The 12,011-nt window shown below is 36.9% G+C and overlaps 1 protein-coding gene across 1 annotated transcript in view; it reads right to left on the bottom strand.

Moving 5' to 3' along the window:
- f13a1b (coagulation factor XIII, A1 polypeptide b) overlaps nucleotides 1–10,628 on the bottom strand; it is a 12,645-nt gene extending 2,017 nt beyond the window's left edge. Inside the window, exons 1-13 of the mRNA XM_016498287.1 lie at nucleotides 10,516–10,628; nucleotides 8,556–8,785; nucleotides 6,872–7,060; nucleotides 5,545–5,793; nucleotides 5,286–5,404; nucleotides 4,679–4,786; nucleotides 3,798–3,975; nucleotides 3,576–3,714; nucleotides 2,380–2,483; nucleotides 2,217–2,305; nucleotides 818–971; nucleotides 455–730; nucleotides 203–363 (exon numbers count right to left, since the gene is read on the bottom strand). Of these exons, the coding sequence (XP_016353773.1) occupies nucleotides 203–363; nucleotides 455–730; nucleotides 818–971; nucleotides 2,217–2,305; nucleotides 2,380–2,483; nucleotides 3,576–3,714; nucleotides 3,798–3,975; nucleotides 4,679–4,786; nucleotides 5,286–5,404; nucleotides 5,545–5,793; nucleotides 6,872–7,060; nucleotides 8,556–8,739 (1,950 nt within the window). The 5' untranslated portion in view covers nucleotides 8,740–8,785; nucleotides 10,516–10,628. The remainder of the gene's footprint in view (nucleotides 1–202; nucleotides 364–454; nucleotides 731–817; nucleotides 972–2,216; nucleotides 2,306–2,379; nucleotides 2,484–3,575; nucleotides 3,715–3,797; nucleotides 3,976–4,678; nucleotides 4,787–5,285; nucleotides 5,405–5,544; nucleotides 5,794–6,871; nucleotides 7,061–8,555; nucleotides 8,786–10,515) is intronic.
- Nucleotides 10,629–12,011: the final 1,383 nt, after the last annotated feature.

The following is a 12,011-nucleotide window of genomic DNA, read 5'->3' as shown; positions in this document are numbered from 1 at the left end:
TATATATATATATATATATATATATATATATATATAAAACACAATTTCAAAAAGTAAATAAAAGTTCTAAAGTATATATTTTAATTACAATTTTTATGATTTAATTTATTAGTTTTCTCAGTTCCCTCATCAACCCCAGTATGAGAAATCCTTATTTTAATGTAAATGCGAGGTACAGTAACAGTAATGAATAAAGTCTGACCTTCACAATGAGTTTGGGGTTGTGTATTGTGATGACTTTCATGGCTGTAATGATCTGGCCTGTCTCTTTAATCTTCCCTGTAGTGATGAAGTGGATGTTTGCCTGTTCCACCAGTTTATGCATGTAGTCCTCGCCTCGCACCAACACTTTCTCATCCTTATCTATCATCACCAGCAGGGGGAGCATTTAATGCATGAATATAGATTCAACAACATCATATTTTACACTCTCTCTCCTACATCATTTACTCACTCTGCAGTGGATCTAGTTTGACTTTGGGAGTTTTAAACACCACCTCGGCGCTCGGGACTCCGGTATAATACACCACGGTTCCGGTGACGTACACGTCAGCAGTGCGGCGCTGGTCACTGTGGTTCTTAAACTGCAGCGTCACGTCAAAGTTGTCTCCCACACGAACGTCCAGAGTGGGGATCTCCACCTCCACATCGCTCTGAGGAAGAGAGGCTTTCTCTCTCTGACAGCCGAACTCCTCGGCCTTCTCCAGCACACGCCGCTCCTCTGGGCTCCCTGAGTAAATAACGGTTTCAAATGAAAGCAGATCCTGGTTGTGTGATATTTATGTGACCTTTTATGTCCAACAGCAACTTCTCTCACCTTCAGGGAACTTGTATTGATCAGTGATGTCTCGACGTCCATCGTGCAGCACGGCTTTGGTCAGCACCATGCGGCCCACGTGAGTGGGATTCACCTTCACTACTTCCAGAGTGCCGTCTTTTTGTCTACGATAAAAAATCACGTCACTGTTCACCTGCAGAAATAAATAGAAGTAGTGAGATGCACAGACATGTATTTATCTCTTAAATTAGAAACTGAAAAAACATATTTACACAGATTTTGTCATATTTGAGTCTTTAATCCTCAGAGACCCAATGCACTGTTAAATGAATACAAGAGATGTAGTGAACATCTGAATGTTTTCTGTTACTCTCTACTTTCTTAACACGTCCTGCTCTAGGTAGGACTAAACGATCATCACAGCACAATCAGACATACATCGTGATTGTCGAACAGTCTTGCATTTACTTTTCTTCCTGTTTGTTCTTAGCTTGTTTCAACTCATTCATATCATGATGCATATTGTTTATTGTTTTGGAGTGAATTTTGGATTTTGGGTTGCAATGGTGAGTTTTCAAGGTTGCAATCCTATATTCTTTGACTTTCTAAAGTTCTCTGAAATTTGGATGCGTTCTGGATCTCAGAGCTTTCCTCTGCCACTTTCTGAAGTTTTCTCTCACTGATGCTCCACTATAGCACCTGAAAATACATATTTGGATAATAAGAGATAATAATTGGATCTCTATAAATATCCTCCCAGCATATGTTAATGTTAGAGCATCTTTTGGCACTCTGTGGTTTCATTAGGCCACACTGAAAATCATTTGAAGGATTTGTTTAATTTGTTTACTACTGATTGGGCCTTGAATAAAATAATGCAAAAAATACCTACTTTTGCTTTTCTGCATTATTCAGGAACAAAAAAAAGTTACTATTTATTTTTAATGCAAAAAAGACCTACTTTTGCTTTTCTGCATTATTCAGGAAAAAAGTTACTATTTTTTTTCTATCACTTTTGATCATTTTTCTATCATATAAAAAAGAAAAATATATATTTTATGTGACCATGAATTCTTCTTCTTATTATTATTATTATTATTAATTACAGTTATAACAACAGCAATGATATTATTATTAATATTTTTATTTAGTGTTAGAAATACTGTAACTGTAATTCTAAAATTTTATTACACATGACGTAACAATAAAAAGCATATTTTGGATCAAATGTAGCCAGTAGTATCTATTATTATTATTATTATTGTTGTTGTTGTTTTTGTTGTAGTCAATTTGTAGTAAATTAGTTTTTTTCCCCCTGCCAACCATGTTATCATGACTACTTTTATGTCATTTTAACTTTAAACGTTTACTAAAAACTGTATTGTTTTGAACTCTGAGGGTTAAAGGCCCAAAAACATGATATATATATTTTTTTTACCTCAGCAAACACAAAAGGGGCATCAAACGGGTAGCAGATCTGGCCGTGTTTTACGGCAGCTACTGATGCAGGTCCACACCTGAACATACCTGACAGAAGACCAGCCTCAGTAACACCACAGAACAACAAAGATACTGTGTGTGTGTTCATGCGCTTGTCCTACCATCGCTCGTCTCCTGTGGCGTAGCATCCACAACCTGCCATCCTCCGAAACCAGGAGGCAGATCAGACCTTGCCATGAAGCACTCGTTCCAGCAATGATAATTCCTGCAGATGAAGATAGAGCAAGTCATCCTCTATGGAAGCTTGTTTCCGCAACAGGATAAAAAAGAAGAAGATAATTGTGACTTTCTGTCTCACAATTGTGACTTTTATTTTGAAAAAAAAATATATAGGGAAGTCGTGGCCTAATGGTTAGAGAGTCGGACTCGTACCCCAAAGGTTGCGGGTTCGAGTCTCGTACCGGCAGGGATTGTAGGTGGGGGGAGTGAATGTACAGCACTCTCTCCCACCTTCAATACCACGACTGAGGTGCCCTTGAGCAAGGCACCGAACCCCCAACTGCTCCCCGGGCGCCGCAGCATAAATGGCTGCCCACTGCTCCGGGTGTGTGTTCACGGTTTGTGTGTGTTCACTGCTGTGTGTGTGCACTTTGGATGGGTTAAATGCAGAGCACTAATTCCAAGTATGGGTCACCATAAAATTATAAAAACTATTACACACAATTACACACTAAACACAACACTTTTGTTTTTGCCCCCATTTTTCATGAGCTGAACTCAAAGATCTAAGACTTTTTCTATGTACACAAAAGGCCTATTTCTCTCAACTATTGTTCACAAATCTGTCTAAATCTGTGTTAGTGAGCACTTCTCCTTTGCCGAGATAATCCATCCACCTCACAGGTGTGGCATATCAAGATGCTGATTAGACAGCATGATTATTGCACAGGTGTGCATTAGGCTGGCCACAATAAAAGGCCACTCTAAAATGTGCATTTTTATGGGGGCAAAAACAAAAGTGTTGCGTTTATAATTTTGTTCAGTGTATATAAAGGCAGAATTGTGAGAAATAAAATCAGAATTGTGAGACATAATAATATAAACATATATAAACTTGCAACTGTGAGAAAAATGTCATAATTGTGATATAAAGAGTCACAATCACCAAAATTCTTCTGGCAGAAAAAAAATTGAATTGTGAAATACAAACTCAGAATAGCCTTTATTTATTTATTTCCCATGGTAGAAACTAGCTTCCATAATCTACTGCATAAAAAGCAGCACTTTTAATATTTTTATATACTTTAAATTATTTGAGAAAGACCTCATGTTTCGGTTTCCATAAAAGATCACAAACCAGATGGAGTCCTTGGTGCGGTTCCGGTCCAGTTTTCCATTTTCGTCCAGGATGATGTCCATCTTAAGGTTGCCGTCATTGTCGTGAGCAGAGAAGAAGTTTGTCACGACCCTGCCGGGGATCCCGAGACAACGCAAGACTGTGGGGAAGGAGAAGTAGAATCATATGGACACTGATCACGTGACCTATTAATGAATATGAATGCCTTGTCCTGGTTCTCACAGGTGTTGAAGACAGCAGCGTAGACCCAGCACTGGGCGTAGCAGACGGGTGTTCCCCTGCTGCCGGCGTAGTCCAGGAGGATCTCCACGCTGCCGGTCCAGGACGTCGGCGGGACACCGTATGTGTAATCGCCACTCCAGTTCCCCACCAACACGCCGTCGTCATCGCGTGAGTTCAGCTGTTTGGAAACAGGGCAGAGGTGAAGTCAACAACAGGTTTATGAAAGCTGAAAAAGATATGTTGTTTCACCAATAGCAAACATGCTATAACATCATGTGAAAAATTCAATAAGCTGTGTGTTTTTAGCATTAAGCAAGCACTTCAACTTTGTGCACAAATAACATAATATTCAAAAGTTATATTCAAAAACATATTGTATTTTTTAACCATAAAATTCTAAAGTACACACATATTGCAATAGACAAAGTTGGGGTGCAGTAAGATTGTTTAATGTTTTTAAAAGAAACATTATAACAATTTAAAGTAACAGTTTTCTATTTGAATATATTTTAAAATATAATTTATTCCTGTGATGCGCAGCTGAATTTTCAGCATCATTACTCCAGTCTTCAGTGTCACCTGATCCTTCAGAAATCATGAATCAGAATTCTAATATGCTGATTTGCTGCTCAAGAAACATTCTTTGATGAATGGAATCTTCAAAAGAACAGCATTTATGTTAAATAGAAATATTTTAAAGTAATAGTAACATTATAAAAAAGTCTTTACTCTCACTTTTGATCAATTCATCATAGCTGAATAAAGGTATTCATTGTCTGTCAAAATGTTTAGTTCACGTTTGGCACAGTGAAACAGTTCCTCATAACAGGGTAAAAAATAAAAATAAAAATAGTTATCGCAGTTTGTCTTTGGTTTCTCACCATGGCTGAAGCGACGCGGGTCACTTTAATGACGTCCCCACGGTTGGACAGCGGCATATCTGCTTTATCCATAATGAACAGACAGGCATCCAGGACACCAAACTCAAACTAAGAAAACAAAACCAAAAAATACAGCAAATTGCAATTTTTTTTATTTGTAAATATTTTATTATAGACTTTTAGCTCTAATTATTAGGGATGCACTATATCATTTATTTTCTTTTTTAGTTTATCAGCATATAGGTCAGTATTTTAACATTTTAACAACTGTGCATGCTTATTTTTACTTTTTTTTTTTTTTTTTTTTTAAATTACCATTGACTTTATTATTATTTTATTTATTATGAATCATATTAATTAATCCACAAAATGTTTTTGAGTGAACGCTGCCAAAATTATCCACAAATAATTTTGTTTTTTTACTCAAACAATGAGGTGCATAAGCTTAGTTTCATGAATAAACACAAAAACTGTCTTAACTGTAAAAAGAAAAAAAATAACCGAATCCTAGATTTGGTGATAATGCAGCATAATGTGAGATTTACAAGCAATTTTTAAAAAGCTGGACATTTTTGTGACTGACAGATGTGATGTAAGTTCCTCACACCTGTCCGTAGTTCCATGCGCGTTCAGACACATCATCATACGCGCCATGATAGATGATCCCCAGCTCATTCATAACACACTCTTCACGCTCCTCCTCATCATCCAGGAACACAGGATCAGCTTTGAAAAAATATCAGTTAGCATGGCTCATATCTTTTCCCCACCATGCACACAATTTAAAAAGACGTACCGAGACTGCGTATGTTTAAGATAGTATATATTATATGGTAGCATCTCCTAGAAAGGAAGAGAAGTCAGACCTGGTGACCACGGGTTGAAGAGGATGTAGATGTCTGTGCTCGGGTCCCTCCTGGTCCTGCGAATACCGTAGGGGGTCACCACACCGATGTATATCATGTATTTTCCCACAATGCACTCTGGTGAGGTGGTGATGCCCATTGTGACGACATTGTCGCTGGTCTCTACGATCCGGCCTCTCCAAACACTCTGACGCTCCTCACTGGGGAAAACGGGAATGTAGGTGCCCTTACTGTACTGAGGACTCGGCCCTAGTACACAACAACAACAACTGATCACAAGGCAATGTTTAGCAATAATAGCTCATGATTTTAGATTGGTATGATTTTTGAAAGCCTCTTCTGCTCACCAGTGCTGCATTTATTTGATGAAAAATACAGCAATATTGTGAAATATTGTTACAATTTAAAATCAATGTTTTCTATTTGAATATATCGTAAAATGTAATTTATTGCTGTGATCAAAGCTGAATTTTCAGCATAATTACTCCAGTCTTCAGTGTCACATGATCTTCAGAAATCATTCTAATATGCTTTTTTGCAGCAATCTGTGTTGTAATATTTTTTTGTGGAAATCATGATTAATTTTATTTCAACATTCGTTGATGAACAGAAAGTTCAAAAGAACAGCATTTATAATCATCAGCAACATTATACAAGTCTTTACTGTCACTTTTTTTATCAACTTAATGCATTCTTGAATAAAAGTATCAAAAATCATACTGACACCACACTTTTAAATGGTACTGTATAGCACAGTCTCTTCTGTACAACTAGGATTACTCACATTGTTTGTATTGTCCGTTTGTAGACTTATTTTCCAGTAAAAAGCACCTTACACAACTTTAGATCCTTCAGATCGCGTGCTCAGTTTCCTTAAATATCAGTGCCCGAATGTGCAAGTGCATTCACAACTGGATGTGGTAAATATTATCAGGAAAATGAGAAGTGCACTAAAGGGAAGTGTGCCAACGAGAAGGGAAAGTGATGATGGCAGAATAATGGCATCTCTTGAGAAATTTTAGTGTCGAATGCATGCTGAAAATGGCCACTGAATGACATTTACTGCTGTGCTGGGCAATTTGCCTCTTTAAATAAATCTTAGGTATTGCAAAAAGGGGGAAACTGATCATTTAAGCAGAAGGACGCTTTAAAAAAACATGTGGTATGCTTCAAAAACATCGAAAGACATTTGGTTTATCAATTTGAGTGATGTGTACTTGATTTAAACACATAAATACTTCACTTTGAAACTAACAATGAGGCTTTTATAAAAGTAAATATTGCGAAGAAAACTGCAGCCTCAAGTTCACCTAAATAAGAGACTCACCTATGACAAACTCAACCGCAAACTTGTCTTCAGCCGGTTTGTAGGGTCGATCGAAGGTAATCTTGATCTGAAACTCCAGAGTGCGCCGCACGATGAGGAAGTCGCTGGAGTACAGGTGCGTGTGGTGCCCTTGTTTATTGATCTCTTGAGGTCGTTTGAGAACATCGACATCCCAGATATCGAGAAACTCTGAGGGTCAGAAACATGACTGTCAACGCATCAGAGGCTCAGCTGTAAATTAGCCTTTTTTTACAATCAGTAATCAACAAAAACAGTGGCATGGCCCTCTCACACAGGATGCCTTTCATCCCTTTATCTCTGGGGGTTTGAAGGGAACAGGATGACGAAAGTCAAGTTACAATTTCCTGCAATAAATGTTATCACTGGGACAAGAGCTCTCTGTTATCTGGTGGAGACAGTAAATATGGAGGAAATGGTCTTGAGAGATCAGGATGCTTGTTCCAGCTTCTTGACTAGATTAGACCAAGTTAGCAATAATTCAGTAAACAAAACCTCTCCTTTTACTGTTGCAAACCCCAAACATACGGGTCTCTCACAGGAATCTATTAACTGATCAAATTAACAGGGTGCTGAATTTACACACAGTGTTTAATCATTTCACCTTTGTTGTGCATGTAACACAGACAATAAATAAATGAAACAAGAACATTTTCATTTTAAATGTTTGTGTATATCAGACAGTTTTTTTATGTCCTATTGTATTACATTTTAATGGTCTATATACCAAAATGTGATTTAACTGAAATTAGAATAGCATGCTTTCAGTGTATAAATGTAGTTACTTTTAATGCTTTAATGGTTTATTAATTAATTAATTAATTCAGAGGAAATGCAGAACTTGTGTGATGTTGGGACATATTCGCCAATGACCAGTGTTACCACTTTCATTTAAGTTTTGCAAATCTGAGCTGTTCCTCTAATATTTATATTTTATTTCAGCTTTACTTCAGTTACCAAAAACATAAGCATTAGTTTTAATAACAACACAGATAATGATGTGATCATTATGACATTCATTCTCATACCTAAGTGAGTGACATTTTTTACATTAAAATGTATCTTTTTTTTTTTTTTTAAAGTTAAGCTTCTATTACAATATTCTCTTTTTTTATGTTTACACTTATATATACACTTGTATAACTCAAATGTTCTTCTATTGGGATCAGTTTTAAACAGATAAAAGCTATAAATAATATGGTGTATTGCAATAAAATTAAGGCATTCAACTCCAAAATATTCAACTTCAAAACATTTTGAATAATTTTATTACAATTTATAAATCACACAAAGGCACACCAATACTACCAAAATTTACTCTAAATAAATAAAAAATGTAGCACTTTAGGGTTAACTACACTCTCAGAAAAAAGGTACAAAAGCTGTCACTGGGGCGGTACCTTTTCAAAAAGTGCACTTTTGTACCTTTTAGGCACTAATATGTACTTTTAAGGTACCAAAAAGGGCTCTTTAGGTACAAAGGTGTGCCTTTTGAAAAGGTACCGCCCCAGTGACAACTTTTGTACCTTTTTTTCTGAGAGTGTATACATTTCTATTGGCATTTTGCAAGGCTGTAAATATTTAGTAATGGTGGCTAATAGTTAAAAAAAAAATCATCTTCCACATGAAATAAAAAGATAACTTGTACACATTTTCTTTGTCTCACCCTTAAGCGGTGGCGGTCCTCGGGGCAGTAACATGAAGGGCTCGAACTCCTCCACTTTCCCCTCCTGTTGATTGGAGCTGACTTTGGCTCCTGCTGTGCGTCCGCGGTGGGACACGCGTTTGGGGCGCGCGGCGGCCGGTGGGGCAGCAGGGGTCGGGTTCTCTCGAGCCTCTTGATCAGCCATGGCAGGTACTGGTTCGGTGACCACTTAAACTGCTGCGCTTCAGACACTAAACTCAGAAACAACACACAGACATCATGATGCACACATCACATATACAGCCTATCATGATAAAGAGTCTTGTTTCGTTTACACATGCCTGCATTTTTATAAATTGGCTGCTACACAGGAATCTGTTTTGCATTGAAGATGTAGCGTTGAAGACAAACTCAAAGCATGTGCTGAAGCAGTTTTATTGCAGGATTTTGCCTTTCTTCTGTTAATTTATTGCTGCTTGAAGAGTCCAATGTGGAAACGTAAGCTATTCTGTCCTTGTCATTCTTAGCATCTAAATGAGTTTTGTCTTCTTTATTTTCAAATCCATACATTTGTGAAACTATTAAACTTGTTGAAATGACTAATTTAAAAAAATCAAAGTATAAAACCAGAATGATTGTGTGTGTGTGTGTGTGTGTGTGTGTGTGAACACAAACATGTGGGAATAATGTGAGTTTTTACACAACACCTCTTTGGATATCTCAATACTCCAGGAGGAGATCAAAATAAAATCCAGGCAAAATGTCCTTCCAATAGCATTTCCTGGCATTTAAATGTGGAAAACTTATTTTTATGATAGGCTACACAATGCCTGCTTTTACACTGGCAAAATGTGTCACCGCAGACACACAAACACCTGTGTGATGGATTACATAAGGGGCGTCTCCTTGAATGAGGTGTGAAGTTTGAGGAGATGTTTGGCCCACTGGAGCAGCGAGTAACTTCAGGAACACAGCGAGGTCTCTGTTCACATTTAAAGCACTTAAATACTCTGCTGTTCTCACTTTTCCACACTTAACCACTGCCGAGGTGAACTAGATGGAAAAATATATGGCTGCCGATGATTTAAAAAAAAATGTCTATTAAGATTTTGTTTTCTGCGGTTACCACATCTATATAAAACAGATGGTGGCACATATTAAAATAGTTAGGTTTGGAAACTACACAGAAAATTGGCTCTGCATGTAAACACTCACAGACTTACTTTAACAAACATGCATTGGCAAACACAAACACACAAATCTGCACTAAAAACCAAAATATAAATACACCAATCACTTAAAATAACTGCAACATTCAAACACTTACACATTATCTTTATAAACAATAACTTGTCCTTTGCAATTATCAGATCCCCCTTAACAAATTTTGGTGAAGAGCATATATATTATACACATGCACATACAAATATGCTCTTCACAAAATGTTAGTTGAAGGTAACTGGATAATTGCAAATATACATTAACTTTTAAAAAATTTTCTTCACAAGGAAATTAATACTTTATTAATCAACAAGTGTGCATTAAATTGATCCAAAGACATTTGTAATGCTCCAAAAATTTCCATTTCAAATAAAAATTCAAACAATTCTGAAAATAAAATGTATTACAGTTTCCACAAAAATATGAAGCAGCACAACTGTTTTCAACATTGATAATTAAAGGAAATGTTTCTTGAGCACCAAATCAACATATTAGAATGATTTCTGAAGGATCATGTGACACTGGAGACTGGAGTAATGATGCTGAAACTTCAGCTTTGCATCACAGAAATAAATTGCATTTTGACAAATCTCCAAATAGAAAACAGTTATTTTCAATTGCAATAATATTTCACAATATTTCTGTATTTTTGATAAAATAAATGCTGCCTTGGTGAGCACTTAAACGTTTAAACAATAGTTGAGAATTTCCATCTTCCAGTGTGATCTGTATATTATTAAACATGTTAAGGTGCACTAACCTGGTTTATTTTGAGATAGAAAGGTGGCACTGGTGTGCAGACACTGGAACCTGGAGTCTGGGAGAACGTCAGGACAGTTTCTGCCTTCATTTATATATAGGGCTGGAATAACCCTGTGTGTGTGAGAGCAGCATCACACATCATGGTGGGCGTGTCTATGTATGCAGATTAGCACTATAAAAGCAAAGGGTGTGTATGTGTGATATTAGAGTGGAAGTGCAAACTACCTCGTTTGTGTGGCTTGTGGTGAACAGAAATGTGGCCGAATAAAGACACAAGTGTGGAATGTGTCATGTCCTTCTCTATGCCCTGGACAGAGCAGATTTAAAGGAATAGTTCACCCAAAAATTAAAATTTGCTGAAAATGTACTCACACTCAGACCATCGAAGATGTAAATGAGTTTGTTTCTTGTTTCATAACTTGCTCAGCAATGGATGCTCTGCAGTGAATGGATGCCGTCAGAATGAGAGTCCAAACAGCTGATAAAAACATCACAATAATCCACAAGTAATCCACACCACTCCAGTCCATCAGTTAACATCTTGTGAAGCCAGAAGCTGCATGTTTGTAAGAAACAAATCCATAATTTAGACAATTTAACTTTAAACCTTTGCTTCTGGCCTAAATATGAGTCCATAATCCATAACACTTAACTGATTAATGGATTGTTTACTTTACTTTTTGTACAGCTCTTAAAACCGTGATATGCATAAAGGCACTGATTCAAAACATGCTATGTGGGATGCAAACATCAAGGTTTCTTTGTTTTTACAAAGCTTGCATAGAGCAAAACAGTAACTTTCAAAATTGAATTATGACTGAAATCGGCTCTGGCCTGTGACGGACGGTTGTGGCTCCATTAAACCTGCTATTAAATCAGTCAAATTCACTCAAATCATCATTCACTCGAATAACACTTGAGCTACCTTTTCCCCAATTCCAGTGCTGACAGATGTTCTACATATTGCATTTGTAAGGCAGAATAAGTAGATATAGAGGTTATTACATTGAAACTGTCCCACTATTGCTTTCCAGTAAACATCCTTACAACAAGAGGAAAAAGATGTTCCATAAGATATTAATTAATCTTAAATGCATTTAGTCTTGTTCCACTCTTAAATGACTATTTATTGCATGGCATTATAGATCTTCTGGCCAGTTTGCGTCATTGCTTCATGCGTTCTATATGGAAATAACTTGTTTTGCCAAAATTTCTGAGGGGAAACATGATGTTCGGACCCCTTCGGATGCTTTGGGAGAGTATGAGTCACAGGCATGAGCTCACCTTTAGATTGAGCAGAAGCACTGGAGAACAGACAACTTTCTTTCACCATGAACTTTAACGCAGAAGATGTAATGCCTTGGTACAATATGAGAGCTTGTCAAAGCAGATTAACAAGCAAGTCAAATATAGTTGCATAATACAGGTTGGACACAGTCTACAGCTTATAAATGGGCTTTTCATGAAAATGTTTGGTGAGACTAGCAGGTCATA

This window comes from Sinocyclocheilus anshuiensis, unplaced genomic scaffold (genome assembly GCF_001515605.1).
Source record: "Sinocyclocheilus anshuiensis isolate Anshui unplaced genomic scaffold, SAMN03320099.WGS_v1.1 scaffold1806, whole genome shotgun sequence".
NCBI classification, from domain to species: domain Eukaryota; kingdom Metazoa; phylum Chordata; class Actinopteri; order Cypriniformes; family Cyprinidae; genus Sinocyclocheilus; species Sinocyclocheilus anshuiensis.
This window is presented reverse-complemented; position numbering and strand designations above follow the sequence as displayed.